This window comes from Platichthys flesus, chromosome 6 (assembly GCF_949316205.1).
Source record: "Platichthys flesus chromosome 6, fPlaFle2.1, whole genome shotgun sequence".
NCBI lineage: Eukaryota > Metazoa > Chordata > Actinopteri > Pleuronectiformes > Pleuronectidae > Platichthys > Platichthys flesus.
This window is the reverse complement of record NC_084950.1, coordinates 12,706,234-12,734,182: the sequence shown is the minus strand read 5'-3', so window position 1 is coordinate 12,734,182 and position 27,949 is coordinate 12,706,234. Positions and strand designations below refer to the sequence as shown.

At 42.8% G+C, this 27,949-nt stretch overlaps 1 protein-coding gene across 1 annotated transcript; it reads left to right on the top strand.

Moving 5' to 3' along the window:
* Positions 1 to 302: 302 nt before the first annotated feature.
* On the top strand, positions 303 to 27,866 carry LOC133954848 (RNA polymerase II elongation factor ELL). Its single transcript, XM_062389359.1, has 12 exons — positions 303 to 473; positions 3,545 to 3,592; positions 15,058 to 15,185; positions 15,725 to 15,879; positions 18,054 to 18,295; positions 18,955 to 19,079; positions 20,751 to 20,865; positions 21,369 to 21,822; positions 22,327 to 22,390; positions 22,801 to 22,972; positions 23,075 to 23,119; positions 24,344 to 27,866. The coding sequence occupies exons 1-12, from the start codon at positions 336 to 338 to the stop codon at positions 24,452 to 24,454; spliced, it is 1,797 nt and encodes a 598-aa protein (XP_062245343.1). The 5' UTR covers positions 303 to 335; the 3' UTR covers positions 24,455 to 27,866.
* Positions 27,867 to 27,949: the final 83 nt, after the last annotated feature.

Here is a 27,949-nt window from a genome sequence, read left to right as displayed (position 1 = left end):
CTGTACTTATATCTTCATGAGGACCATTTTAATCATAGACCCTACAAATCGAGGACATTTTGACAAGTCCTCTCTTCCTCAACGGACTGTGTGACTTGATTCTAGGGTTTAAATTAGGTTAAGGACTTTATATGTGATGGTTAAGGTTTGAGTAAAGGGGCTAGGGAATGTATTGTCAATGTCTGTCCTTACTAAGCTAGAAGCACACAAATGTATGTGTGTGTGTGTGTGTGCCTGCCTGCCTGCGTGCGCGTGTCCCTAGCCCCGCCCCCGCTCGCTCTCTCTCTCCGCCGTCACGTCGGGCTGAATGTCAGCAGTAGTCCTCAGTAGTAGAAATGGCAGCGCTGAGACAGGAGCATCGTTATGGACTCTCCTGTGGCAGAATCAACAAAAGCAGCCCCAATCAGACGCTGTACCACGTCAAGCTCACCGACACTGCCATCCGCACCCTGGAAGCCTCCCAGAACCTGAAGGTAGGGAAATCCCGACCGACAAACACCTCACAGCTGACGCGTGGGGTGTTTTGTGTTTTCGTGTTTTTGTTTTGCATTTTTTCCTTTCTCGTCCTTCCCCAACTCCGGGAACTGTGGAATCCCCTCCCGACGCCACACCAGCGGCGGTGGCGGTGGTGGTTGTTGTTGTTGCTGTTGTCAATAGAAAGTAAAGTTGAAACTCTTGAGTAGACTCTGGACCGACATCGACACAGACGCGTCGGTGTGTCTGGTAGACGCAGGCTGGTTCATTCTGGCTGTGCTACAATAGAAAGCAGACCACAGCTTGATTAATTGTCATTAATAGACTTTATTTCAATTTTAATTCTCCTGCGTGACATTTTATTTGAAGCAGGGGAAAGGGGGGGGGGGTTGTGGTGAATTGAAATTGTCTGCTTGTTTACCAAAAGCTCAATTTCCCGAAAACCCAAAAGGTATTAAAGTTCCCAAATGACAGAGGTTAGTGATTTTGCCCCGAGCTTTAAACCCCTCCTGTTTTTTCTACTCATATAATAAATCTGAAATGCATCATTGAGACTGTTGGTGAACACAGATGACTGGATGTCAATGGATGTATTATTTTTTTTTTAAAGAGCTGTTTTTTTTTTCTGCTCTGGGGAATGAATTAATGAAGGAGCTATGAGGGGGAATTATTCCTCTGCCCTGGATCTGAAGACTGTTTTATTGCTTTTTATGGTCCATTAGGTTAGACCTGGATCATTTAGTCTATCTTCTATCCCAGAGCCGGGCTCGATAAGACAGTTAGCCTCGTAGTTATGGCTGCACAAGCCTCATTGGTTGTTTTTTTTGTCTGAGCAGTCAAAACAAATGAGTGTATTTGGGCCACAATAGGGCTGAGAGCTGGGAGTAGGAGTCGGGGGTTCAGTGGCAGCCAGCTAGATCTTAGCAAGTTGTTGCTCGGCTCTTGTGTATTCTTTTTGTTTTGCCCTTTACACGCCTGGAAGTCCGCCCAGCTCTGGAGCTCCACTGCTGAAGCAGACTCAACTCTGTGGAGCTCACCCAGTCTGACAGCTTCCTCCGGGCCCAAGCCGCCAGTCAGCCAGCCAGGCAGGCAAGCAGGCAGAGCAGCAGAGGTTATACTGCTAAAAGTTTTCCAAGTCAAAGACCACACACTCCTCTGCACTCTCACTAAGGTGTGAGAATGTGTCCACATTCAGCAGCTTCCAACTGAAAGGGTTTCTGTGACTACATCTGATATATTTGTGGCTTTTCCTGTCTGTGGTGTCATCGAGGAGAGCTTTAATGGAAGACTCAGTCTAAGATATAAAATGTATTGTCTTGTATCAGGGCTGCGAATGTGGATTTAGCTGTGTCAGAAAAAACTGAAAGATCCTTCAATCCCAATTTGTCTCTATATAACCAGGTTAGTTCCTAACTAAGCTTATACATGACAGACCTGGCCAAGAGGAGCAGCAACATAGTTTCAGAGGTAAAAGTAATAACCAAACAAACACATTGATTTATTAACTTGATCATATGAAACACTTGAACTCAGAAAATCTGGACTCAAGAGACTTTATAGGAGTTTAAACTCTGTAAATGTGTCTAGTTTTTGAAGCTGAAAATTCTCCTGTAACATTTATTAGGGGCTGCAAACTTAAAGGGTTTCTTTCCTAATTCAGACTTTTAATTTGGGAACTACACATTTTAAAAACGTCCACAGAGCCAAAATAAGGACTTATATAATTCCACATTTAAAGAGAAGATAAATAGGAAGTTATTCTGCATTTGATGGTTTGTATATGAAAACATAGCAATGACTGAGTCGACTCACACATACCCAGAGCCTAAAGATGCTTCATTTACCAGTGTAGACTTAAGTTGAGAAGCTTGAGCGAGAGAAATTTTGTCACTTTCCCCCAAACCCAACAAAAATAAATTGATGATCTAAACAGTTCCCATGCAACATGATCAACTGATAGTTTTAGCTACAGAAAGATTATTTTCTATCATTTTTCATGGATTATATCTTTCATCCAACCATCAGACCAAGATATAAACACATACTCACGTACAAAACATTAAAACCAGTTCATTCAAGGCTTGATTTTGAGAAAATTACTTAAATTATTATTTGAAAAATGTATTGAAATGGTATGTTGATGGATTAATCAAATTAATCCACACATAACCCTTCTCATAATGGTAATGGTTAATCATTTAGTAATACTTTCCTCATCATTAACCATATCCATTAATAACAATCTTTGGATTACCAGTCTGTAATAAACATAATTTCGGCTATTCTTCACCCCCTTCTTTATTTTGTGATAATGCCAAGAAAACCCTTCATTACCCCATTCATTAACGCTCATGTGTTTTTCACTCACCTAATGAATCATCATGTTATAGGCAAGTTGTTAATAAATCACTTAACTATTGATTTATTAACATCACTTAACACCTATTAAACTTGTATCACGTTGCCTTTAAAGCCACACTCTTTTTATAATGTCGATATATTTTCACCGGTTGGGAGAAGGAAACAATATGACGTTTATGCGTTCGAGCCAGGTACACTGTGGTCTTGGAGAGCAGAACCGCTTCTACGAGCCACAGCACACAGGGCTTATGAAAAGCACCTTTTTAAAAGGAAGAGAAATGGTTTCAGAAGGAGCTTTGTCTTTCTCTAGGTTCATTTTTTTCATTTAATTTGTTTGGAAATGAGCTGAAACAGACACACACACACGACGGACATGGAGCTTTCTGATGGCTATGGATCAATCCCTCACATTCCTCTGCAGATCACAGCTAATAGCCCTTGAACTGAAGACTCAATATCATAGTAATTCATAAAGGCAATGATGGCAAAAGGTAATTAGGGGTATTTTGGCATTTAATAAGGAGAGTTTACAGAGCTTTTGTCTAACCAAGCCCCGACGCTGTTATCTAGAGGAATCCGTGAAGCACAACCAGAACAACGGCAATACATTTTCACATGTAATGTATGAGACATTCGTTTGATTAAATATGAACACCATTTCTGCTTCAGTGACGAGTCCCTTCTTCTCTCCCTCTCTCTTCCTCCTCAGGCATCACTATCAACTCAGCCTGCGATTTGCTTCAAGGGGAGCCAGGGGGTAAGATGTTTTGCATACTCTCCCTAATGCCTCAGAAATTGAATGCTCTAATTAGTTCTGATTTACTGTGGAGCGCACTTATGACAGTTCTTCTGCACATCTTACTTGATTCTCGAGCAGCCGATGAGCACTTGCATGCATCGACAGAGAGGTCGGCCTTGTTCGCTTGCCAACGTCGGGATGATTTTAATGTCAGGCACTCAGATCATGGAAACTGAAAGATACAGGAATCCACATGGAGAACATGGCTGTAGCTGTTAATGTGCCAGTGCCCATGGAAAGGCGTCATTAGACCCTGTGACATGGACAGCAATATTCCAATATTCACCTGATTCAGATGATAGTAATAAGACACTGCCAAGCAAACACCATTGTCTGATCACCTCAGCCCATATGAGGTCATGCTGGGAATAAACAGTAATCATATTCAAACATGTGGAATATAATGCAATTCCCAGTGCATTTCTTGGGTTTGCGTTTAAACAGGTAGTAGGAAATGCCTAAGTTAGTAATAATCAGACCATCGCCCATCATGTCAATGGGAATATGAATGGAATAGTCAAATAGCATAATCTAAATAATGTCCCATTCAGAATTGGATCAATAGTCTGAATAAAACTGTCCGTGTCCAGCCTAGAATTTGCTCAGTTATATTATGATGGGTCAAATATTCAGAAAAGCATGTTGAGTGATGAGTACATGATCTCCAAAGTCTCTTGGCACCGACAACAAACAGGGCATTCCTGTGAAGCGGCAGTAAAGAAAGATGCCTGTGTCCGGCCAGATTAGCCCAGCCACTATTAAAACCTCCCTGGCCCTGCCTGCTAGGCCACTACACATTTACCACACAACAGCCCCGTCTAAAAGGAGCTGTTCTAATCCCAGCAAGAGCCGCTTGCATTGACGAAAGTGACTGTACACAAATGCTGGCCCTGTGCGCTCACACGAGCACTGGAAGCCCTAAGACAGGGTACTCTATACCCCCAGGCTGTTAGCCAGGTTACTGGGTCAGGCTCGCAACTGGGGAGGCTTTGTTCGGGGAGGGGGAGGAGGTGGTGGAATTGGCGAACCCCGGGGAGCCCCCGTGTCTCCAAGCCTGTTGTCTCCGTGCGGACATGAAAGATTTAGAAGACAGAAATGATACAGGAGCTGTGGAATTTCCCTCCAGGAAAACATGCAGAACGGTTCCACAACCGAAACTAATTTTAGGCTGTAATGAAACATCTCTAAAACAAGCCGCAGATTAACCTGCTTATAAGAGTGTTTCTCTGAAGCAATGTTAAGTGAGTGCAATCTAAGTGTGCTTTAATCACCGAATAGGATTTGGTGATAATATCTCAGCTACCACATTATATATTCAAATTGCTTTGCGGAATTCAAGCATGGGCTCCCTCCCCCTCTGACAATAGTCCCCGAGCTGGACGATTGGGCATTAATGAGGTAGCTGCAACCACTGGTGGTGGGGGAAGCCAGATTAAGCCGTTAGTGGGGGGAGGATGTTGGCGAACATGGCAGTCTGGCACACAACAGACCGAGGGGGATAACCAGTATCTGTTTCTCCAGGTTGGAGGGTTACAGTCACAGATGTAGGTGTTTCCCTATTTATTATTTCTCCATCAAGTGCTTTCTTGGAGTTCGTCCCTTCCCTAACAGCAGCGCGAGGTTCAAGAGGTCATGTGTCGCAAGTGAGGAGGTCTGTGTCCGTTGACAGCTCCCAGCTGTAGAGCCCGGGCACAGAAGCTGCGACTGCTTTTTTTTTCTGATCTTTCCTCTCGTTGGCTAATGTCACATCTCATGTAAAGGGGCACATCCACGGCCACAAAAACCAGAAGAATTCTTCAAATCACTGTCCTGGCATCACTCCAGGGCTCAGCGGTATCAGGGGCCAGGGCTCCTATCGAGAAATAGCACGCTGAGGTTTTGGGCCGCCTTTCTCTCTGACCCTGCGGCATTTAGTGGTACTATTGTAAATTGCCTGCCAAGCTTGTAATCATGCAAAAGACACAAGCTCCCAGATTTCTCTGAAACTAGTGTTGGCGGCCGCAGTGAAACGTACGGATGGAAACATCTAAGGGAGCATATCAAATATTATGATATAGGAAGAAAGTGAACCGAATGGGTCTGGTAAATAAAGACTGGAATTTCTTGTGGAGATGAGGGTGATGCAACTATAAAGAAATAGAAGAAGCAGGGGGATACTTATTTCATACATTTAGCAAAAGCTCAATGCTGAGAGGATATTTGATTGTGGATTACTTTGAAATCATCAGAGGGGATTAAGGAATATATTGGGAGCTGCTCTCGGTTCCCATGGCCTGGAATTTCACATCCCAGTGCTTATTTTCCTTTAGGGCAGGCGACGCCACCTGCTTGTCGGCAAGATCGATGTTCCTTCAGTAAGAAATTCAACTTGTGTTACTTTTTATTGGTTATAGGCCGTGTACAGATTGGGAAATGGCTTTTATCCACTTAACATAAATACTCTAATTTAAAGCACCTACTTTACATCCTCCCATTTGTGGATCGTTCCGCTTGCTCCTTGGTGAACGCTGCATCTCACCGATTGCATTGCAAAACTGTGACATACCATTGAGGGGCTCACCATGTTTTGTTTTTCTACCCCTGAATGCAGGTTTTATGGATGTAATATTGGCGTAGTAAACATGGACATGACATTTGAATACTGTATGCTGTGTCAGGTGTGACATCGTTTTCATTTCCTCCTCAGTTCATAAATGTTCAATTGCAGTTTCCAGTGTAATTGTTTTTGTTTATGGCTGTTTTTTATGTGCACAGCTGTCACATAAAGGCAGAGTGTCAGGACGAGGGGGGAAATGTAGGGGTGCTCTTAAAGATACTCTCCCGACGACTGTGTGTGAAGGCTGAGCGCCCCCCCCCCCCCGGCTCCCCCTCGCCTCGCTCTCTTGATTATTGTGCCATTTCGCCCCATGACTTGGCTGAATCCTTTTAGGAGACATCAGGGCCTCTACCTCACACACGGCTGCTCTGACTGTACACCCCCCCCCTCCCTCCCCCCGCCTCTCGTTCACACTACAAATAAGCCTTTGCACTGTGGAAGTGTGTGTGCGTGTGTGTGTTTGCGCACATCATTTTCTTCTTCCTCTTTTTTTTTTCTGGAAGCTAATTAGAATAACAATAACAGGAATGCGGTTGGAGAGCTGTCCTCTCCCAGTGGCATTGCAGTTAGAGGGAGAGCTGTCCCACGTGTTTCTGAAAGGGCACACGCCGCTCTATTCATCCAGATGTGTTAAGCAAGGCAAAGTCTATGTGCGCTGTGCTCCTCTGAGGCGCTCTGTGTTTATGCAAAGGCACTTGGCCTTAGGATTTTTTTTGATCATACAGTATATTTTAGGAACAGGCCTCATGAGATCCTACATTTAAAAGGCATTTTCTTCTGTGAGCTCCTCTGTCATTACTCTGCGAGTTCTTTAGCTTGAAACAGGGCATCTTGAAGGATGCCATGGTGCCTGTGGGAGTATTTTAGAGTGCTGTATAAGATCAGACCTTAAGGCCACATACTGGTCCGGCTGTGTGACCAAAGGTGACCTGTGTTAGTATTTAAAAAATGCAAATCTAACAGGATTAGACACTCAAGCCATTTTCAGACATGACCTGCGGGTAAAAGCCGGAGAATTGGCTACAGAATTATCCCTCAGTTTGCCTTTCACACATGTCCAACACAGCGGGAGGTTCTCTGCACAGACGCATTCACAACAGAAACAAATCCTCCGTCTTATTCAGATGAGAAGTGGAGCAACCGGATGCAGCCGGCAGAGACAGGAAGTGACGTATTAACAATGCTGCGGAGAGCACGTGGTTTTCTATACAACACACAGAAACCGGGGGCAGCTCTAATCACCAGAGACCTTCTAGAGATCTTTGTTGTTGTCTTCTAGGTGTGTGTCACTGGATATTTCTTTCCTTTTTGGTTATTTTTCATTTTTCGCCCCAACACGCTCGTGGTGAATCCAGCGGGGGATCCCCCACTGCGTTCTCACATTGACTTCCCTGGATCCCTACGGACTTTTAGAGAGCCAGGCGGAGAGATCCTGCAGGAAGCTGCAGAGCGTCTCACTCTGTAGTTTGTGAAAAAGAGTTGGGTTTTCCTGTGTTGTGTTTTCGTTCGGGAGTTGTGTCGTGAATACATATTGCTAAATATCATTCACAAATTCTCCCCTCTCTCACTTTTCTTAGAAAAGTTACAATTTTACCAGAACATAACAAGTTAACTATAGAATGGTGTTTATACAACCACCAAGGCACATTTGGCCCTTGTGAAATATCATTCAAATTCACCAGAGCTGGATTTTGAGAGTTATTACATGAACATCCATGAATTATTTTTCAAGAAATCAATGAAAAGGCACAATGTTGTGAGAAAGTGAGAAAAAAACAGCTGGATCTGCCCCCTGATCCAGATTAACACCAGAATGGAAGATGGTTCTTTCTTTGGCCCTCCCCCACCCCTCACAGAAAAAAAAAAGAATACGGTGAAGTCATTTTTGTATTATCCTGGTAACAAACACACAAACAGAGACGAAAACATAACTTTTTTGTGCATTTAATAAAGCCCCATTTCACAGACTAAAGATGTTCAAATCAGGCATCATTAAGGTCTTAAACAATTCAGATTGGTTATAAGGTTGTTGACCTTTAAATTACTTCTTACTTTGAATCAGTCTGTGTAAAACTGGAGATTAATTAATTATTAATGTATCCAATAGGTCAATTGGTCTTGTAAAGCTATAGGACAATGTTTTTCATGAGTAATGTTTCATAAAGTGTTCCTCGGAGGAGCTCTTATTGTAAACCATTTTTCTTTCTCGTATTTAAAAATGCAGAAAAACAGGATATGAGCAGCAGAGACGGTGTAAATAAACAAAGGCAGTGTGTCTGTGCATGTGCAGTGGTGAGGAGCGTTTAAAGCTTAGACCCAAGAGCTTCAAAACAACCCCAGGGAGCCATTGTTTAATCTAAAGACCGGGGGATTTAACAGGGTTATGTAATCTTTATAAGAAAGATGGTAGAAGATACGTACTGGATAAAAAAGACTATTTCCACTCTATTTTTTCGGAGAACAGCTGTTTCCTCTGTGATAGAATGACCAAGTTGGAGGCAGTAAGAATAATGTCCCTGGATAGCATCATAATGTCAAGCAGACTTTGAAAGACTTAAAGTTTTAAATCGAATTTCCTGATCAAGTTTTTCATAAAGAGCAGGGATCTCACTGCACATTAAAAGGATTGACTGAGGATCCCTTTCTTTATGTACACTGTGGCGTTTGAATGAGTTCGACAGCTCGAGCTAGTTCACTGTGTTATTTGGCTTACCTCTACCGAGCCCGAGCAATCGGATTTTATACATCACGTCTCAGTGCATGTTTTGGATTTCCCCCTCTCTCTCCAAGTTTCCCTGCGCGTTAATCAGGTTTGGACATAACTTTCCAACGCACAATCTGCGAATTGTTAAAGGATTACGGACCTGCTCGCTTGCACGGGGAGAAAAGTCCGATAATGGGAGAGAGTGCAGAGCTCCGTGCGCTTTGTGGGGTCGCTGCAGAGAAGCAGCAGAGGAATAAACAAAACACATCGGGGGTGTCAGTGCACCTGAAGCCTAATGGCCAACGTGCTCAGGCAATTTCCCAGCACCATTTAATGCAAATTAGACTGGAATTAAAAGAGGATGTACTTCCAGGACAACGCAATCCGTGACTGTATAACTGATTATTAGTATTTTCTTTGGATATCACAATGAGCGAAAACACCGGCCAGCCACTTTAATACAATGTAACTGAGGTCTTTTTAGTGGTGACTCTGTCCCTCTGTGTATGAAGAGGGAAGGCACTTACAGTAAAGAGGGGTGGGGGTGTCAGGGGTGGGGAGAAAGAGAGTGTTTGTTAAGGTTGACAGATTAGCCCCCATGCTCTTTGGGAAAAAAAAGAAGGAAAAAAAGACAGATTCTGCTTGGCATAACAGCCAGTACCTTGGGGGATGCTCGACAGTTGCCCATCCCCATATCCCCAACCCCTGTCAGTCCCCAACCCCCCCTCTTCTTTCTTTTGCTTTTTCCTGTCTCTACCAACCCCCCTCAATGAATAGATCCTCCAGAACAGGAACTGCAGCGTACATGCTGGCCTACTGAGAGCATAATTTAAAGCATAAGAGGTGATGTCGTTGTTTTTCACCAATGATTCACAGTGGAATTGTAGATCACCCTGTGCGAAGCTTGAGGCCGGCCAAGGGGGGACATTAAGTCTGACCCCTGTGTTTCCCTGAGACAAGGTTTGTCAACAGCGCTGCACTTGCTTGACTGCGCGCGACACTGGAACACGGCTGACAGTCTGACGTTTTCCTCTCTCTGGCCTGAACCTCAACTTGTAGAGTCGGTTATATGATGCATGAGCTCAAATTAGAAACAGAACAGAAATAAAGGGTGAATCAGGGATAAATGCACTTGCTCCAGTCAGGGGAATCCTACCCCCTCCTCTCGACTGGGTTACACATTCCTAAAGGAAAACTATTTAGGACAACCCCTCATGTAGTGGCTCTACTGGGAGCTACTACCTACCCCCCTACCCCCCTCCCCTCCGCACACACACACCCACACACACCCAAACCCCCAATACCCCCCCAACACACACAGCCACACGTCCCTGCTGTTCATGAATAATCCAGGCGGGCCGACGGGCCATTGCACTCAGCGCTGTGGGGGAAGAAGCTAGAACAAAAGACGGGCAGCTCGTAGAGCAGCTATGGCTGAGTAGGCTCAGATGAGAAGACAATGGTAACTACTGTCAGAGACAGGGGCAGGAGGCAAAGACTTGAGAGTAAATCACATATCCAGGCGCCTGCTTCCATCTCAGTGCTGCCATGCCAAATACCAGAGCTGGGATCCCTGCCTTCTCGCTTTCGTCCGCAAAGCAAAGAAAGAAAGAGAGACACAGAGAGAAACTGTCGGCTCATCTTTCCAAGCAGATGTTGGGCTTGAGTTTTTAAAGGTATTTTTCCTGCCTCACCAAATAGCAGCGCTAAGGAGAACTCTGTTTAACCTCAGTTTTTAACACACTGATGGTGTTAAAGATAACGTTTTGCTAAAAGACATCACCGATATGGCCTTTTGTCCTTGTTCATACGCTGAGTCCCCTGCTGGGATTTTCTGTTCCAGTCCAGTTCACACCTTACAACAGCTTGAAAGTATTTGACATCTCCAAACACCCAGGGCCCGGAGGAGCAGATGTGGCTGGGCCAAGGCCACAGAGGCAGTTATTGTATCAGCCCGGACGCTCCGAGGGGGGCAGCACTGACAAGGTGCTAAGGATTGCTGTTCTGCCATGTGGCTGCTCTGACTGTAACTGTCCAACGGCCTTACTCATACAATGGTAATGAGAAGCATTAGTGCACACATCGCTCAGTGCTGTGTGTTTATGACGTCGCTCGATTTCATTAAACGGACACGTGTTAATGTTAATGTTAATAGCACACTCTGATGATAATACCCCACTAAGCTTGTCTCTGACTAATTAATCAACAGATTAAATGCAGCACATGATCATAATTAAAATACTATGAAGCATAAGCAATTAAATGAATTCTTCCCGTCCTTCCCAGCTGGACACATAATGGCGAGTTAATAGTTGTCTCTGCAGGACTAGCAAATTCAAATTATAGGAGATTTAAATACAACTGCAAATATGTAAGATTATATTGTTGTATTTTTTTAAATTTAAAGAATAAACATTTTGGGGCATTCTAGAATTTAGCGTATTTATTATATTAATTTATAAGTTTTGTCCCATTTTTTACCAGAATTATCAAAGCGGATGTAAATATTATTTGAATGTAGGTGTTACATCTCGCAGTGTAACTTGAGGGATACTTAACCTCGATCCCTGAAAGTAAAATACACACACAGAGACACACAAACACATAGACACACACGCAGAGCCTCAGGGGATAAGCTCCATGTAGAGATGTCTATGACTCAGCGTCTCTATGTAAATCTACACCTACTGCTTGAGTGACAGCCGCTCCAGGATCACAGCCCTGTTGGAACAAGTTGTGTCACTTACTGAGCACTTCCTGCCTCATCGTTAGTTTCATCAGGCCTCTCCTGGTGGGACGATGATGAAAAGGACATCAAATTGGCTGTGATGATTAGTCAGCGTTAAAAGCCTTCATCTGTAACCGTCTTGTCTGGCTATGGCACAGTTAGGAGTTAGTTCTTTTGATGTTGGTGTGCTGCGAAAATGTCAATGACTGACTGGGTAATGTGATCATTGACATTACCTGAAGTCAAAAAAAGCAATGGTGTTATCTATCAAAGGGTTGAATCCAGAAGAACTAGGGTAAACAACAGTGTTTTACCACAGTCAGGGATGAAATAATATCTCATTTTACAAAACTCACATACATCTTATTTTGATTATCGAAGCCAGTCTATGTAAATGTAGGATTTGAAATAAAGCTCTCTAAAAAGTTTAGGAGGCTATGATACTGGCACAGTATGATCAGTACCATATGATGGCTAATAGTAGCTAACCTAAGGAAACTTAGGATGGATATTATATTTCAGTGACTCGTTGAGCTGTTTTTTCAGACATGAACCAGACCCAAATTTCCGGACATTTCCCACAGTTTGCCTTTATCACCTGAAGACTGAAGCCGCCGATTGTCCAGGTCAGGACTTGTTCAAAAAGAATGGGAAAATGTCCAGAACATTTTGGCAAGAAGTGATGTCAGGGTAGAGCGGTGTCTTTGTTTACAGCACATCAACACTGATGTCAGCTCTTATCGCCTGAAGCTCTTGTATCTTCTTTTCTTACGAAGTTGTCATCATCGTTGGCCTGTTGTATTAGTACAGTTCCTCTTTGTCTTCCTGAGATGTTTGTATTTTACTTGTTTTTTTCCCCTTTCGCATCCGTTGCGTCATAGAGACATCCACAACACGCCCACTCACTCACTGTGAAATGTCCGGACACTGTCTAGCGGTATTGTCACAGTGGCTGACTCAGACTTTTTCCTAGACATTTCAGCAGGGGGCTGACAGGAAAAGTTTCAGAAAATGTCAGGAGCAACTGGCTCAGACATTAGCGTTCTCTCGTACAGCCCCTCTGGCAAATTTCATTAAAATCTCAGGACTACAGTGTGTGACTGAAAGAAGCTTTACTGACTCAGTTTGTTGACTGTTACACTTCCTTATAGCATCATCTGCTATCTCGTAGTTGTACTCTTTCACATAGTGGCCACTGTTTATCAGCAGTTACAAAGCACAGCAGGATTGTAATTTGGGACATTTTGGCTTTGTGTGGATTAAACAAATGAGATAGGGATAAGATGTTTGCTAGTGTCAGACAAAGCCTGGCAACTTTTCCTCGCTTGTATCCACTTGTTTTTACTAAGCTAAGCTAACTGGTTATGTATCTTCAAACTACCAAGCTGAGATGTTTTTGCTCAACACTTTGAGGGCTACATTAGTGATCCCGCGGTGAGACAAAGCGGCTCCTCCTTTGGAAGTCAGGCGCTGGGAGCTAATGGGTTAAATGACGGTTATGAAGCTCGAGAAGGATGCTGTGAATAAAATGGGTGGCGACCCCTGAACAGTCTGACCTGAGTGACATTGATTAGAATCAGAATGTGAAGTGTGCACGGTGGCATGGATGGGGGTGACAGGCAAAAATAATGCATGGTTGGAAGGGGGCTCCTACCGCTGTCATCGGCTGAAAGAGGGGATGTGGTGGCGGTATTGCTAAGCTAAATGTCCTTACTAGGCTTTGTTCAGCAGGACTTTCACTTTAAAAACCAATTCATTTCTGCATTTCTTCGGCGTGCTGCTTTTTGGTGACTTCTTGCTTGTAATTTTGGTCATGGCGGCTACTACTTTACTCATTTTAAAGTAATAGGCCCTGAGGACATGGCTCGCCTTTTCTCCACGCTCACTTTGATGCTCTTGTGATTGATTGTTCCTAATTAGTGTAAAAAAAAATCAACGAAGCAGACATATGCATGACTCTGCTTCACCACGTCACGTGAACGGTCAGACAGAAATAGGACAGAATTAATGGTCAGCTGTGCTCCTCAAGTGTCCATGGTCTTGCGGGCTGCTTTGTGTTTTATGTTGACATGGGTGGGCTTGTGCACATGAAGGAAAAGCTGGAGGCTGATGGGGGCAGGGTGGACGGCAGGCGTCGGGTTTTGGAGGAGGAGGAGGAGGAGGAGGAGGAGGAGGAGGAGGAGGAGGGGTTTTGGAGGAGAGGAATTGTTCATTGGCTCTGGGCGGAAAAAAAACTGCTTACGGCTTTGCTGCATGACTGGGCATTTGTGACAGCTATAGTCCTGCCTGCCATATCTGCCAGGGGCAATGCGCTCTCAGCCCGGCAGCCTATAATCAATCACTAACGATAACTAAAGAGTCAAGTCCATTGGACTGACAATTGGTCTTCTCCAGACCCCGCCATTAAAATCGCCAGTATGCTTCCAGGCCTGAGGGGGTACCACATCTCCTACAAAGGCAAAAAGGGGAAGCGATTTGAGCTGTTGCAGAAATCTCTAAACAAGTGTCAGCCCTTCAGTGAGCACGCACATGCTTGTAAAGGACGGGGGACTGTTGTCGGGGTTCAGCCGAATCAAGGACGTTCTATCACCAAAACTTTACATTTTCAGGGTGAAACACAGCCGCAGGCAGAGGAGAAGAGAGCAGCTGCCCAATGTGTTTTAAAGGACACATTACCTGATAATGACTTTCTATGTTGCACTGTCCTTTTTAAGTGGAAGTGGGTTTTTGGGTCATTTTATGTAACAGGTTTCTGATGAGAGAGAGAGAGAGACAGCGCACTAGAGAGAGAGAGAGCGAGAGCGAGTCTTCGACCTCTCAGTCTGTTTGTTGCTTGGGAGACACGGACAGTCTGTGACAGGAGAGGTTATCACTCAAGTGAAAAAGCTGACTGCTAATACTATTGTTATGTTTTGCCGTTCAGACAGACTCCTCCCGTGACTGGCTACAGGTCATCATTCCTGACCTGGGGAGGGGGTGGGGGATGGGGTTGTCCCATGTCGCCCCTGTGATTCCTGTGATTGGCCCAAGCGGTGGAGTATTTAGGTCACATTTATGGCGTGATAAAAAAATAAGACAGCAAGTCAAGATCGCTCCTGTCACTTTTAATAAAGGTTGTTAATTTTGAATCCGTGTTTTTCTCCGTTGAGGCGACATCAAACTCGGATCAGGATGCAAGTGGGAGAGGGCAAACCTGCTTGTTACTTAATAAACCACTCAAATTAGCAATGCTAGCAGACACACTCAAGCATGTCACAACACTGTCAAAAGTTAAAAATTAGCATCACTTGGGTTTCGTAAACACAAATGGAGAACTGACTGGGTGTTCATTTTTACTTTTTTACCTCGAAGATCTCATATTTCTAAACTTCCTGTTTTTCTTTTGTCTTTGTTAGTACCTAAAGATCCCGGCACCGACACCTGAATCTCCAGAAGGAGTCCGGGTCTTCTCCTTCTACCTATCCAGCGACAGCAAAGACAAGCCCCAGTCCAGCTTCGACTGCATTCACCAGTATGTCTCAGGGTAAGCAGCATGCAACCATAAGTCTTTCCACAGGTGACCACAAATGGAATCTGTAGTAAATTTGGTGCGAGACTCAGACCACCGGGCCTCACCTAACAATGGCCTCTCTTCAATACAACAACAGACTGCGCCACTGTCAGCCTACTTTTAAACAAGACTACGATAACACCCGAATGCTGTAATGTTATGACTGACCTCAGAGGTGTGACCTGTCATAATTGAGAACAGAGAGGTAGTGTTGGTGGCTATGCAGGGTCAGACGGTAACATTAGGTCTGCTTTCTTTCTAGTGGAGTTTTAGCTTTTATAACACCACACTTGTTGCTAAGAGTGAAGCTGTGTGAAACAGAAATAGAATTTGCATGCAGACACGAGTCACCGAGCCAGTTCGATGTGTGCGTCAGACAACACCACATATCAAAATACGACAGCAATAATCCCTGATGCTTTGATTTTGGCAACAGGCCAGTTAATGAGCCAAGAGAATTTGAATGCTTCAACTCTCAAGTCCTCTCTCCTTCTCCTCTTTCCTCTGCACAGGGAGGGCAGGGATCACCTGGAGGGCCAGGGCAGCATTCAGGACAAGATCACAGTTTGTGCCACGGACGACTCCTACCAGACGACCAGGGAGCGCATGTCTCAGGTGGAGAAGGACATCTGGAGCCGCTCAGCAATTGAGATAAAGCCCGGGCCAAGTAAGCCTTTTGGCCTAATGGCTGTAACTACATGCTGTTTTATTTTCAAGCCGTAGTCTTACGTGGCAGCCGTCAAGCACGTTGGGATCAAGGACAGATAAACACAGAGTTTTCACATACCCAGAAAGCTTCTAACCCATTTCCTCTCACCGAATCATCCTGCTGATAATTGCCATATGGTGTGGAAGTTATCACATAATTGATCAAAGTGCTGCCAACCTATTATTAACGTGCGAGGGAGTCCTCTCTTTCTTGTAAATCCTTTTTGTTTTGACCAGATTGCTCAGGCACTGTGCCAGCTTGCCCACCAGCACCATTAATGTGATTGATTTCACCAGAAGTATATGCCCCAACAAGTCTAACACAGATGAAGTTTTGCCTAAAATGTAATTACACTGAAAGGAATTTGATTCTTAATCATCTGAAATATCTCTAAACAACCTCTTCAAAAAGGAGCATGCCAAGCCTGGAGTAATGTGGATCTTACATGCAGGATCTCACTCTTAAATATATTTTATTCTGCACCTTCTTCTTGCCTGAGCCATGGTTTTAGAGTCATTTACAGTTAAATTGACCATGTTGCATCTTTATAAATGATCTGTCCATGGGGCTTGATGACATTTAGAGGTGCCACCAGTTTAAATGCATGTCGATTATTTTAAGAATGGTTTAAGAATCCACAAATAGATTTTTCGGGTACTTACTGCTGGAACTATGCTTTGCGACAGAAATTACCTCAAAGAGGCATTTACAAAATACATTCAACAAAAAATGCATCTAAAAGCAGACACGAGAGCTCACTGTTAAACATGCAGAGGTTGACAGATATCCTGTTTTACTTGAACAATGATTTCAAACCATCCAGCTGTCTCTCTCTTCTCCGGGGCTCCAGGGACAGAAATTAAGGGTTTATGGATCATGCATGTGCCGACAGTTGTTTTGTGACGACTCAATATTTATGGTACAGAAATGCTCTACGCATCAAAAAAAAATATCTTCATATATCAAGTCACAATTACAGGTTTCAGAGTTGCAAAAGGTCCATAATTTAGATGATAATGTATGATTTACTTTTCAGTCATAAAACCTGCAGCTGGAAACGAGCCCGTGAGGTTTTGAGCTCACCTGGTGCTGTACAAGCTGCTTTGACAATAAATGTATCTGGGTCATGAAGTTATTTTTCTCATAAACATGAACACATTACAGAAAACCATTCCATTTATCATAAATGCAGACTTCCTTGAGTCTTAAACTTCCCTCAAGCTGCTCTTATTTATTACAAGCCACCAATGGCTCTAGTTGCTGCATGTTTGAAATGTGGCAGTGCAGGTTGTTTCAGTGCGGTAAGGATATTTGCCTAAAATCTTCACAAGCTGTTTCAAAGCCAACATTGAAACAAGCTCATGCAAGACTGCTGCATTTTGCAGATCTAAAGATTCAAAATGAGTCTCACAAGTAACCTTGCACAGTATTAAAACAAAAACTAAGTGTCTTTCAGTTACACATCAGTCCAACATGTTGTTCATGTGAAAATGCTGCAAGTATTTGACCTATGGCAACCTCCCAAGCGTGGCTTAAAGTTGTGATGAGTTTATAGTCTGCAGATATCTACTCTCACTGCCTGCCTGAACTGAAGTGGTGCTGCAACAGAGAGAAAGGGCCTCTCTGTTTTACTTTAGTTTCCATTCTCCTCTGTTTACTCAGCAGTAGGCTAACCCCACTGTCAACCCCTTGCACTGTTTTCCACTTGCAGAACCACTGCCTCTGTGCCATGGTCAAGGTATTTACTGTAGGTGTGTAAACTGCATCTCCAGATTGATCTGAATGTGCTACACCCGCTGCATCGGTTCAGTTTGCATAAAGGAGATTGCATGACAATAGAGCATTATAGCAAAGATCACATTTAATTGCTTCTCTCTCGTGTGTAGGCTTGTCTCTCAAATATCAGTGTGATTTGTATAACTGGCCCGAGGACTGGATTAGCAATGATATATTAGTCGTGCGTTTACAGGATAAGATGAATCCTGTTATCAGATAAATTTCCCATATAAATCATATTTAGAGTATTGGTGTGGTAACTTTCAGATTCATCATTACTGACAGAAGAAATGTGCCCTAATCTTCCACTAGAGTCATATTGAAACAATAACATGTATCTCTTGTTTTGATCTCAGGTAAATATGTGAAGGTCCAGAGGAAGCCGGGTCTGGTATCAGGCTCAGAGAGCAGCAACAAGCACTCCCCCAACAACAAGAGGAGCCTGGTTCCCAGCGCCGTCGCACACCGGCCCTTGAGAGATCGCGTCATTCACCTTCTGGCCTTAAAGCCCTACAGGAAACCTGAGCTGCTACTGTGGTTGGAGAGGGAGCGGGCCAGTCCAAAGGACAAAAGTGACCTGACCCCAGTGCTGGATGAGGTGAGACATCTGGCACATTGCTGCGTAAACACATTGTCAACTAATGATTAAAAAGCCTCAGATACAGCGAGTACAACGAAATACCTGAATGGGAAGTGTGAAATGCAAATTCAGATGCTTTTAGCGTTTAGCGGTTTTAAACGATGAACATGAATTCGTGCCGAACTAGCTCATTTGATAATTATTAATATAAAGATTCTCTGTAAGGTGAAGTCAGTACGGTTATTTCAGGCAGTTTTCCTGTGTTCACAGTGTGTGTGAGTGTGTGTGTCCCTGTGCAATCATCGAGTGGAGACTGTGCCGCCGCTGGTAGCTGTAATTAGGGCTGTGCTTTAGTTATCTTTGGAAGAGAAGATTGTGTTTTGACAGCAGAGGGGTGGGGTGTCTCCAGCTGGGATCTACCTTCTTTCAGAATTGCAAGTGGTTGATTTGGGGAGATCTGTATCAGCAGGATTAAGTTGCATAATGGCCGGGGTTAAACTGTGTACCAGGGAAACAATATGGAGCCACTGATTGGCACACAGGTCCTGTTTTATTCAAATATAAAGTGTAGTTAACACAGTTTGGTGCTTTTACAACCTCCGTTGGCCTATTTTCTTGTTGTATTGTGTCCTCTTTCTGTTGATATATTAACATTGTGAGCTGTCGGGCCTTTTCAGGTGGGTAAACTCAACATTAAAGACCACAGCTACTCTCTGAAGGACGAGCTCTACAGACACATCCAGAAAGACTGGCCTGGATATCTTGAAGAAGAGAAGCAACTCATCCATAGGCTCCTGATCAGGTTGGTATACCACTATACCATAATAGTCATTTGTTTTGTTCCATCGATACACATGTTTAATTTACTAAGTTATTGTTCACTCTTTGGGAAATATGCATATACACATGTACTGTATATATAAGCATAAGACTGGAAAAAGAAGGAAAACTTGGCTCTCAAGAGGCGAGACATGACATATGAATTTCACTGAGGAAATCATAGGTATTTCTTTGTGTGAGCACACCGACAGCAACGTCAGCCCGTATCTTCATAAGCTTTCAATTGTCGCTGTCTGTCCAAGTTGACATCTTCCACAGCGTCTTCTTCAAGTACGACATCTCTCTTTCATCCTGCGAGTTTTGTTTTCTCTTTGTTCTTTGTGTTTTGCATCCAACGTGTGCAAAAAATCCTTAATAGGCCCACTTGCTCACTGTCAAATTTCCGAACTTTTTCCTGCTGCTTAGTTAGATGTTTTGGGTACAGTTTAGAAAGCTGGCAGAACAAGCTCTGAAAAATGTCCAGAGCAACTGATTTGACCATTCGTATTTTCCCATAAAGCCCCTGTGTAACAATACAGGAAAATCTCCAGAATTCAATGCATGTCTGAAGCAGCTGTAAGGAAGTTAATATGTGAGCTTCAGTGTATTTAGTTTCCTTTGGACAGAACAAGACTAGCTGCGTCTCTATGTTTTCAGTCTTTGTTTAAAATGTATTTCTTGAGTCCCAGGCAGATAATGCATATACGACTAGGAATGGATACTTTGTGACAGTGCTGGCATTAATACAGAAAGATGTGTGAAATAATGTAGACGTCTTCCATGATCAGGCCGAAAGAGGAGCTCCTGAAAGAATCCGCCTCTGCACTGATACATCTCCTAATGGCCACATCAAAGCAGAGGGAAGTATTCCTCTCACAGTGTTTGCCAAATGGCATTAGTATGGAAGTGTTCAGAGGAGCACGGCTGAGTTTTGCAGGGCGAGCGTCCTCATCTAATATGTTTCCTCTGCCAGCCAGTAAACATGCCGGCCATGTGCTTCATGAGTGTTTTGGAAAAAGTGCAAGCCTCGCTTGCTGATTACACAACCCCCGTCTGTTCACCACCCTGTTAAGTGTAAAAAACGTACACTTGCTGTCATTAAATTGTTTGCCAAGTGATAAAACAGTGATAGGCTGTAAATACTAGAAATAACATATATTTTTCCTGTAGTTTATTGTGTATTGGAGGAGGATCTTCCTGTTTAATGGTCCCTAACTCCACTTGCACCAACTGAATGATTAAGAGGGTTGATCCAGTGAGGGGAGTGGTTTTTTGTGGTGGCGTCTGCCTGAGGAAGGAGCTGTAGGAAGCAGATTAACAGAGAGGGTTTGGTCGTACAGAGGTTAAATCTGTTGCTATTGTTATATTAACTGGACTGTGTTCAGTCATTGTGGCTGCCTCGTGTAGATCATATCACCACAAAACAAAACACATCACAGAAACATGCAGAAACTTTTGATAAAATCAAAAGATTGACAGTTTTGTGATGTCAATGATGAATTCTTCTGCAGAAAAGCTGCTCTCTGAAAGATGTGTCATAATGAATGATAATTTCTCCCTGACTTGTATGAAAAATCTGCCAGAGCCAGTTTTATGACCCATCTGGCGCCATTTCTGTCCTACTGAAGGTGCTGTGTTCCTAATCTTTTTCCAGGAAACTCCAGCCACTGCAGAGTAGCCAGCTGAAGAGCCCCCAGTCCAACAGCTCATTCCACAAAACTCCCGGGGACTCTCCTTCACAACTCAGTCCTGCCAAGAATCTCTCTGTGGTAATTATTCACTTTGAACTGAAAGAATCCTACGTTTGCCCACTGCTTCTTAATACCAACATTTATTAGGTATTTCCTTTTTGTTGCATAAATGAATATAATACGGAGGATAAAATCCTCAGGGTTGACTTATAGTTGCGGCTGGGAGCAATTGATATTTTAATTTTAAAAGGAAATGTGCCACACTATTTCTTGTCGAGGACCGGTTTTCAACAGTGAATAGAAACTCCATGAAGTTAGTGGCCCTGGCAGAAAAATTATGATAACCTCTTTGTAAAATGGTGAATTGTCAAAATATAGTAAACAAATAACACGTAATGTGGTTTACAGATGGAGTTTATCAGCTCTGAACAGGATAGCAATTTCACATCTTTGCAGTAGTTATGCTATGCTAGGCTAACAGCTACTGGCAAGAATGAAAATAAACACACTTCATTCGCACTCTGCTATCCAAAACATGGAGGCCAATTACTCACTGTGTAATGTTTCTTATTTTTTTCTAGAAACGCCCATTTCCCTCTGACCCATCCAGCTGTCAAACCCCCAAAAAACAAAGACTGTTTGACCAGTGTTTGCCTCTGCAGTCGCCCTCTCATGGAGACTACGGCACCAACGGGGCCCGGAGCGCCTCCAGTCACGGAAACTCTATACAGATCAAAATGGACTTCGACAAAACCAACAATCATCTCCAGGGGAGCCCAAACGGTCTGTACTCGCCGCACAAACTCAGTGGGTCGTCTGTTATTCCCAAACTGGAGAGGACTGAGCCAGCGCCTACTGCTCCCAGCCCCAAGCCCCCACACACCGACCCCTCCATTTGCACTGACCAACCGTTCCCCAATGGCCAACATAAAAAGAAGAAGTCTAAAAAGCACAAAGACAAGGAACGAGAGCGCTTTAAACCAGAATGGATTGAAACCAGTCCAGACCTGAAGCAGAAACAAGAAAATCTCAAAGGTAAGTGGCATTGGAACAGTAAAACTGCCCTCCCTTAAAACCTTTGCCACATTTCATGTATCTCACTGAGCTTTCCATCAATCTGTTTCATATTATTGGTTCAGGCCGTGAAGATTATCGGCTTTCACTCGGCGAAAAGGGAAAAAATCATCGGGGTTATAGTTGCTGCTGGAAGCAAAGAAAGAGCAATTTATGTTTTGGTGTGTGAGCGCAGTGAGCGGTGTTGGGACTGTAGCAAACCCCCCCCCCCCAGCTCCAGTCTGTTGATGATTGACTGTGGAACAGCTGGGTGACCTATGGTCGAGCGAGTCAGCAGGCAGCGTTTACTCCTACTCGCGCCTGCTGACGTAACAGCTCGCCTTGGATCAGATTTCTTATCACAGACAGTGATAAACGATTCCATCAGCCTTGATATGATGGGCACAATATCGCATTTGCATTGGCTGATTGCTCGAACCTTTTTTTTTCCCTCAACGCGTGTGCATGTGTTTTTTCTATCTGCAGAGCACGAGGGAGAGAGAACACCTGTCAATCGAGCCTCAGCAGAGGAGCTGCCCGACTATTTAATGTAAGATTAATCTCATATCTTGTTCCTGACTGTGTAAATGTTAAATTCCCAGATTTAGAAAGGATTTATGTCACAGGAGTGAAATCTGAAAAATGCAACAGCATGCAACACATTTCTGACGCTCAAGGGTTTGAGTCAGCTTTAAAACATTCACATAAGTAGAAGGTAAATAAACACATGTGTGCATGAGATGTCACAAAGCAGAGCCGAGATGACTGTGAAAACAAATGATCTTATGCTTTGCATTTATACATCTGGTCAACACATCACGCTGTGAAACCAGTGACGTGTCAGGCCTCTCACGCCACCAGTCTGCACTGACATCTACTGGAAAGACTTGGCGAGGCAAGTTGGCTCCTGAGGATTACATCTGCTCTTTGAAACAGCGTGTGTTTTTCTTTCTTTTTCAGAAAATACAGCACCATTAAAGCACTGGATCAGCGTCAACAGTACAAGGACGACTTCTGTGCCGAGTACGATGAATACAGAGCTCTTCATGACCGGATCGGGGCCATCACAGAGATGTTTGTTCAGTTGGGCTCAAAGATCAACACTCTCTCCCCGGGGACACAAGAGTACAAGGTACTTTCTGGACCAGAGACTTGCTGCTCTTTTTCTACCAAAACACCAAACCCTCGTGATACACAGCAACCTAACACCTTCTCTTTCTGTTTACCTTTTCAGCTTATGGAGGACCAAATACTACAAAAGTACAGAAAGTATAAAAAGGTAAGAATACATTTGATTAAACATTATTTCATCTAACACTTCAGGCTCTAGGCCTAATGCAAGAACCACTCATATGAAGAAAATAATTACATGTAAGGATTTGAACACGTTACACTGAAAAAGTCAAATTAAAACAAAATATTACATAGTATTAATATTCTGTTAAGCTTAGTGTGATCGTCAGTGCATCATAGATTGTCAGTTCACTGAGGTCAGATGGCTTTGTTCATCAGACTTATAGGCAGGAGTCATTTTAGCACATCAGAATAAACAGTTGCTCAGGAGAATTCTGCTTCAGTCAAGGGTTGTTCTTCTCTATAAACATCCTTTTTAAAGCCCCTGATCATCTAACATCACCTGTAGTCAAATCTATGATCATCTAATATCTCATGTCCCCTGAATCACCCCCTTGTTAGTCATGGATTGTTTGGCTGTGGCAAAACACTTGGCATTTAACCTCGCGTCAATTTATTCCTGCTTTTTTTCTGACATGGCTTTGATAGCTGTATGATATAATATGATTCCCTAATGTCACTAGTCTACTGAGACAGGTTAATGTATCATCTGTCTCATTATTGTGAGTGAAACCTTCCAACAATTGAGCTGAAACAAATGTGTGTTTATTACCAAATCTCTCAAATGAGATGGTGGCATAAACCAAGGGTTTAACTCCCGCTATTAATTAATAAATAAAATTAATACCTATTTGACACCAAAATTACTGAGTATGTTGGTGTTTTAAATGCGGGTAAACCTGCAAAAAAGGCCAATAACTTTTAAGCCATTGCCAGCTGCAGTTTGCCTTTTTGTTTTTACCCTCGATGCTTCATGTTCAGCGACATTAACACACCAAAAAACTGATGAGCTTTCTCCCCTTAGTGTCTTGAGTGTCGAAAATGTGCATCTCTGCCAATCGGAGCCAGAGCTGATATAAACCTGTGTCTACTGCACAGTCACATGAGACAGAGTTGAATGCTGATTGAGTCCATTCCCATCACAGACAATAGCCAGATGTTAGTGGGGTTTGTTGTTGTTTTTACCAGGGAAAAGGGGCGTAAGAGAGTTTACTGGATCCAATTTGAAAGACTAGTATTAAAAACAAAAACCAATAGAGGTTTATGATAAGAATATGAAAATGGTCTTGCCTGTGGCCCATCATGTATGATTTTACTGTGTGACACCGAGAACTCACTGCTTCTTCTTCTCCTTCCTTTTCTCTTGCAGAAGTTTCCTGGTTATCGGGAAGAGAAGAAGCGATGCGAGTACCTCCATCAGAAATTGTCGCATATCAAAGGCCTGATCACAGATTACGACCGAGCACAGGAGCTCTCCTAGTAACCGGCCTCTGCCCTCGGCAGGGTGTGATTATACTGGACCAAAAGACTCCTAATGGACTCAAAGACTGCGTAGCTGGGTCCCGGAGCCACTGAGACACTTTTCACTTTACTCCTCCTGCTAATGGAATCGAGGGGCAAGGTTGTTTTGTTTTTTAAAAGTGGGTTTAGACCACCAACTCGTGATCAGATGTTGCCCTTTAACACTACGGCTTTCATCTCTGATTGTGGCTGTTATGGCTGGAACTTGTTCTGCTGTAGAATGGGGAGATGACACAGTCAAAGCCAAATCCATTTCCTGAAATGCAAAACAGATGTGATCCTTCCTGCCTGATTGCATTTTTATTCCCTCCTTTATCTCGTCAGAGCTAAACAATAAAAAAGTGCTGATTTAGAAATAGTATTAAATTGATGGCACAATCAATCTTAGAGGGAAACCAATGCTCCTGAAGCCTTTACGTATTACACATACAGAGGAATCTGTTCATTTGCCATTTGTTATCAAATGTTGACACATTTGATCACATCAATTATTCATTAGTTCCAATGCTGACATTACATAATGGCACTAATATGATCCTGCTATAAACAGTATCTCTCTTCAGACCACATGCAGACGGACAAAATTCATGCAAATATGAATGCAGGAATGAGAACAGACAAAGGTGTATATCAGTTTATCAAGAATGTTATCACAAGAAGAACAGTAAATCCTAATATGGGGATGAGGAACAGTTTCTCCAGGTGTTGGCCATTAGGAGGCACTCTGCCTTCATCCTGCTTGATTTCTGAGAAATACTGCAATGGCAAAAAAATAAACACAAATGTGAGGCAGGTTTCATGATCCCGTCAGATTCCCCCACATGTAGCCTACAGTACCACAAACTGCCTTTTCCCTACGTAATGAAAAAACACCTTCATCCCACTCATATCTCGAGTCATGCACCAAATTAAAACGCTCAGTTCCCTGAAGGGGCCTGATTTTTTTTCATCAAGATTGAAAAACTCCCTGTCTTGCAATGTTAAAGCAACTATTTAAAAAAAGCCTGAACCTGAACTTTGATGGTTTCTTCCCTGAACCATATTAGATCCAAGTTGTTTTTGTGTATTCTTGCATACAAACAATCAAACAAACAGACCAAGAGACGAGGGTGAAAACATAACCTGTTCTGCAGAGGTATTAAAGCTTTATGTGCACTGCAAACAAATTCATACCAGTTGCCCTAAGTCTTAAGACAAAGTATTAAATGCGTACAGGGTAATGATCATTTACAAAGTCTGCAGTTTTTACTACCACTTACTATGATTTATGTTCAGTTGAATACAAACGATTCACTTCAGTGAGTGTTTACATGTTAATGTTATTCTGCCGAATGTGACAGCAATGGCTTTAAAGCATGTGGACGGTGGTGTGGTGGGTTGGTCGTTCAGCTCAAACCACCGGGGTTCATTTGAGACTTTTCATTTGAATTAACACCACCTTTTATTTTATATCACTTTCAATAGCTGTGGCCTGATAAAGGGAATAGTGCTCAGATTCCAGTGCTCTCTGGACATTTACATGGATGTAGCTGCACTCACAAAGGTTGTCTTAATAACGGCTGAGAATGGGAGAATGAAGCTAATATTTGCCTTAGCACGTGTGTCAGACATTTCCAGAATTCTGCTACCATTATTCAAAAATGTTCTCCGCACAGTTCAAAGCATTTCCGTAAATGTCTTCTTTTTTTTTCTCTCTTTTTATTCTGAAGGAAGGTTCAGTTACTGGATAGTTGTTGTGCAACAGTTGTCTAATCCGTGTCGTATTAGTTTTTTTCGATGTACGTCTTAAATCTGTCAACGTATTTAGCTTCATTTGTCGTCTGTTGAATCATCATGAACTGCAAAAGGAATTTAATTCACTCTCTAATCCTGTCGAGAACCACTCTGGAAAGAAAGAACCGATGGAGCAATCGAGACACAATAATACGCTTTGCTTCTCTTGGTTTCTAAGTGCAAAAGCTCATTTGCCACATATTCAGCAGCTCTGTCACAGCTAAGTGTGCATTTCTTCTTCTTGTATTCTGGGATGGCTGAAGGATTTGAGACCAGCACCGGTTGTCTGTCGTGGCACATATGAAAACTTCCAAGAAAAGATTATTTATTAGCACTGACTATTGCAAACATTTTAACTGCAAGAGGCCCGTATAGTGTTGAACAATTCAGAGAATTAAATATAAGAGCTAAGGTCAATAACGGATTCTTATCACTCCTGCACATCCATAGAGATATTTTCCTTATTCTGTCTGTTTGATGATCTTCTCAGGACCCGACAGCTTAAACTTATTTGGTTCTTGTGTCTATTTGAGAGTGTGTCTGAAAACACCAGTGTGTTTATTCTGGTAAGAAGGCTGGATATCTTTGAGTTATGAAGGTACTCACACCTTTTTAAAATAACAGCAGGATGACAAAAATGCCAGCAAAACACAATGTAGGTCATGAAAGTCCAGATCATTTACAGAGGTAACTCAAGTTAAGGGCTCCCTGTTTACCACTAAAATCATATTGATTATTGCAATCAAACAAATTGCATCATGGGTAACACTCTGCGTGCAACATATCAGTCTGATCCTAGTATGAATGAAGATAATCTAACATTCCTCTGGACGTGTTTTGGGGAAACCGTAGCCTCCATGAAATGGGCTTCTCAAGTGCTGACTGTGATGTTTTTTTACTGTTGCAGGAGCGAAACTACTGACGGTGCCTTTTCATTCAGAAAGCAGAGTCACTCTGCCTGGAAACAGGATTGGTTTTCTGGGAAAAAGAAAAAAAAACTGGGGCCGGCATATTTACACATGTGTAGCTTCACACTGTTGCCACTGTTCAAAGTGCTTTGTTCATCATTTAGGTTGATATCAAATGCCTTGTTTAAATGTGTAAAGTATATTGGCTATGATATGATGCGCCAATTGCATTTTTAAAAGGTCATTTTCAAGGACTCTAATTGAAATGTTTCTAATGTTAGCTATTTGCATACATGTATATTTGACCTTTTCATGTCATTTTAGCCCAGGAAACAGTTTCCACATATTTCGTTCAGATGTGCTTATTGTTGGTACTGGAAGAAAAAAACAATGCCTCCATGGAAATGTGAAATGTACCATTTTGTCAATTACATATTGCTCCACCCTTAGAAGAACACGTTTATTTATTGCTTTTTATGCATTTTGCTCCTTTACAGGATTCCTCTTTGCAAAGTCTGTCCCCTCTTTTCACAGCAAAACTCATTAGCAAGGTGAAAGGGAAATGGAATATATTTTTGCAATTGTTGATGCTGGATGCCTCGTCACAAAGCCATCATCTTGAAAAAGCTTTCAGAAAAACTTAATGTATTATTGTCTCAGTAAAATTGGAAATTAAAGCTTTTTTTCCCAGTCAAGTGTAGTGTCATGTTTCCTGAAGAGGGCGCTGTTACTCCATTTGTAAACAGAACAAAACATTTTTTCAATGGTCCCTT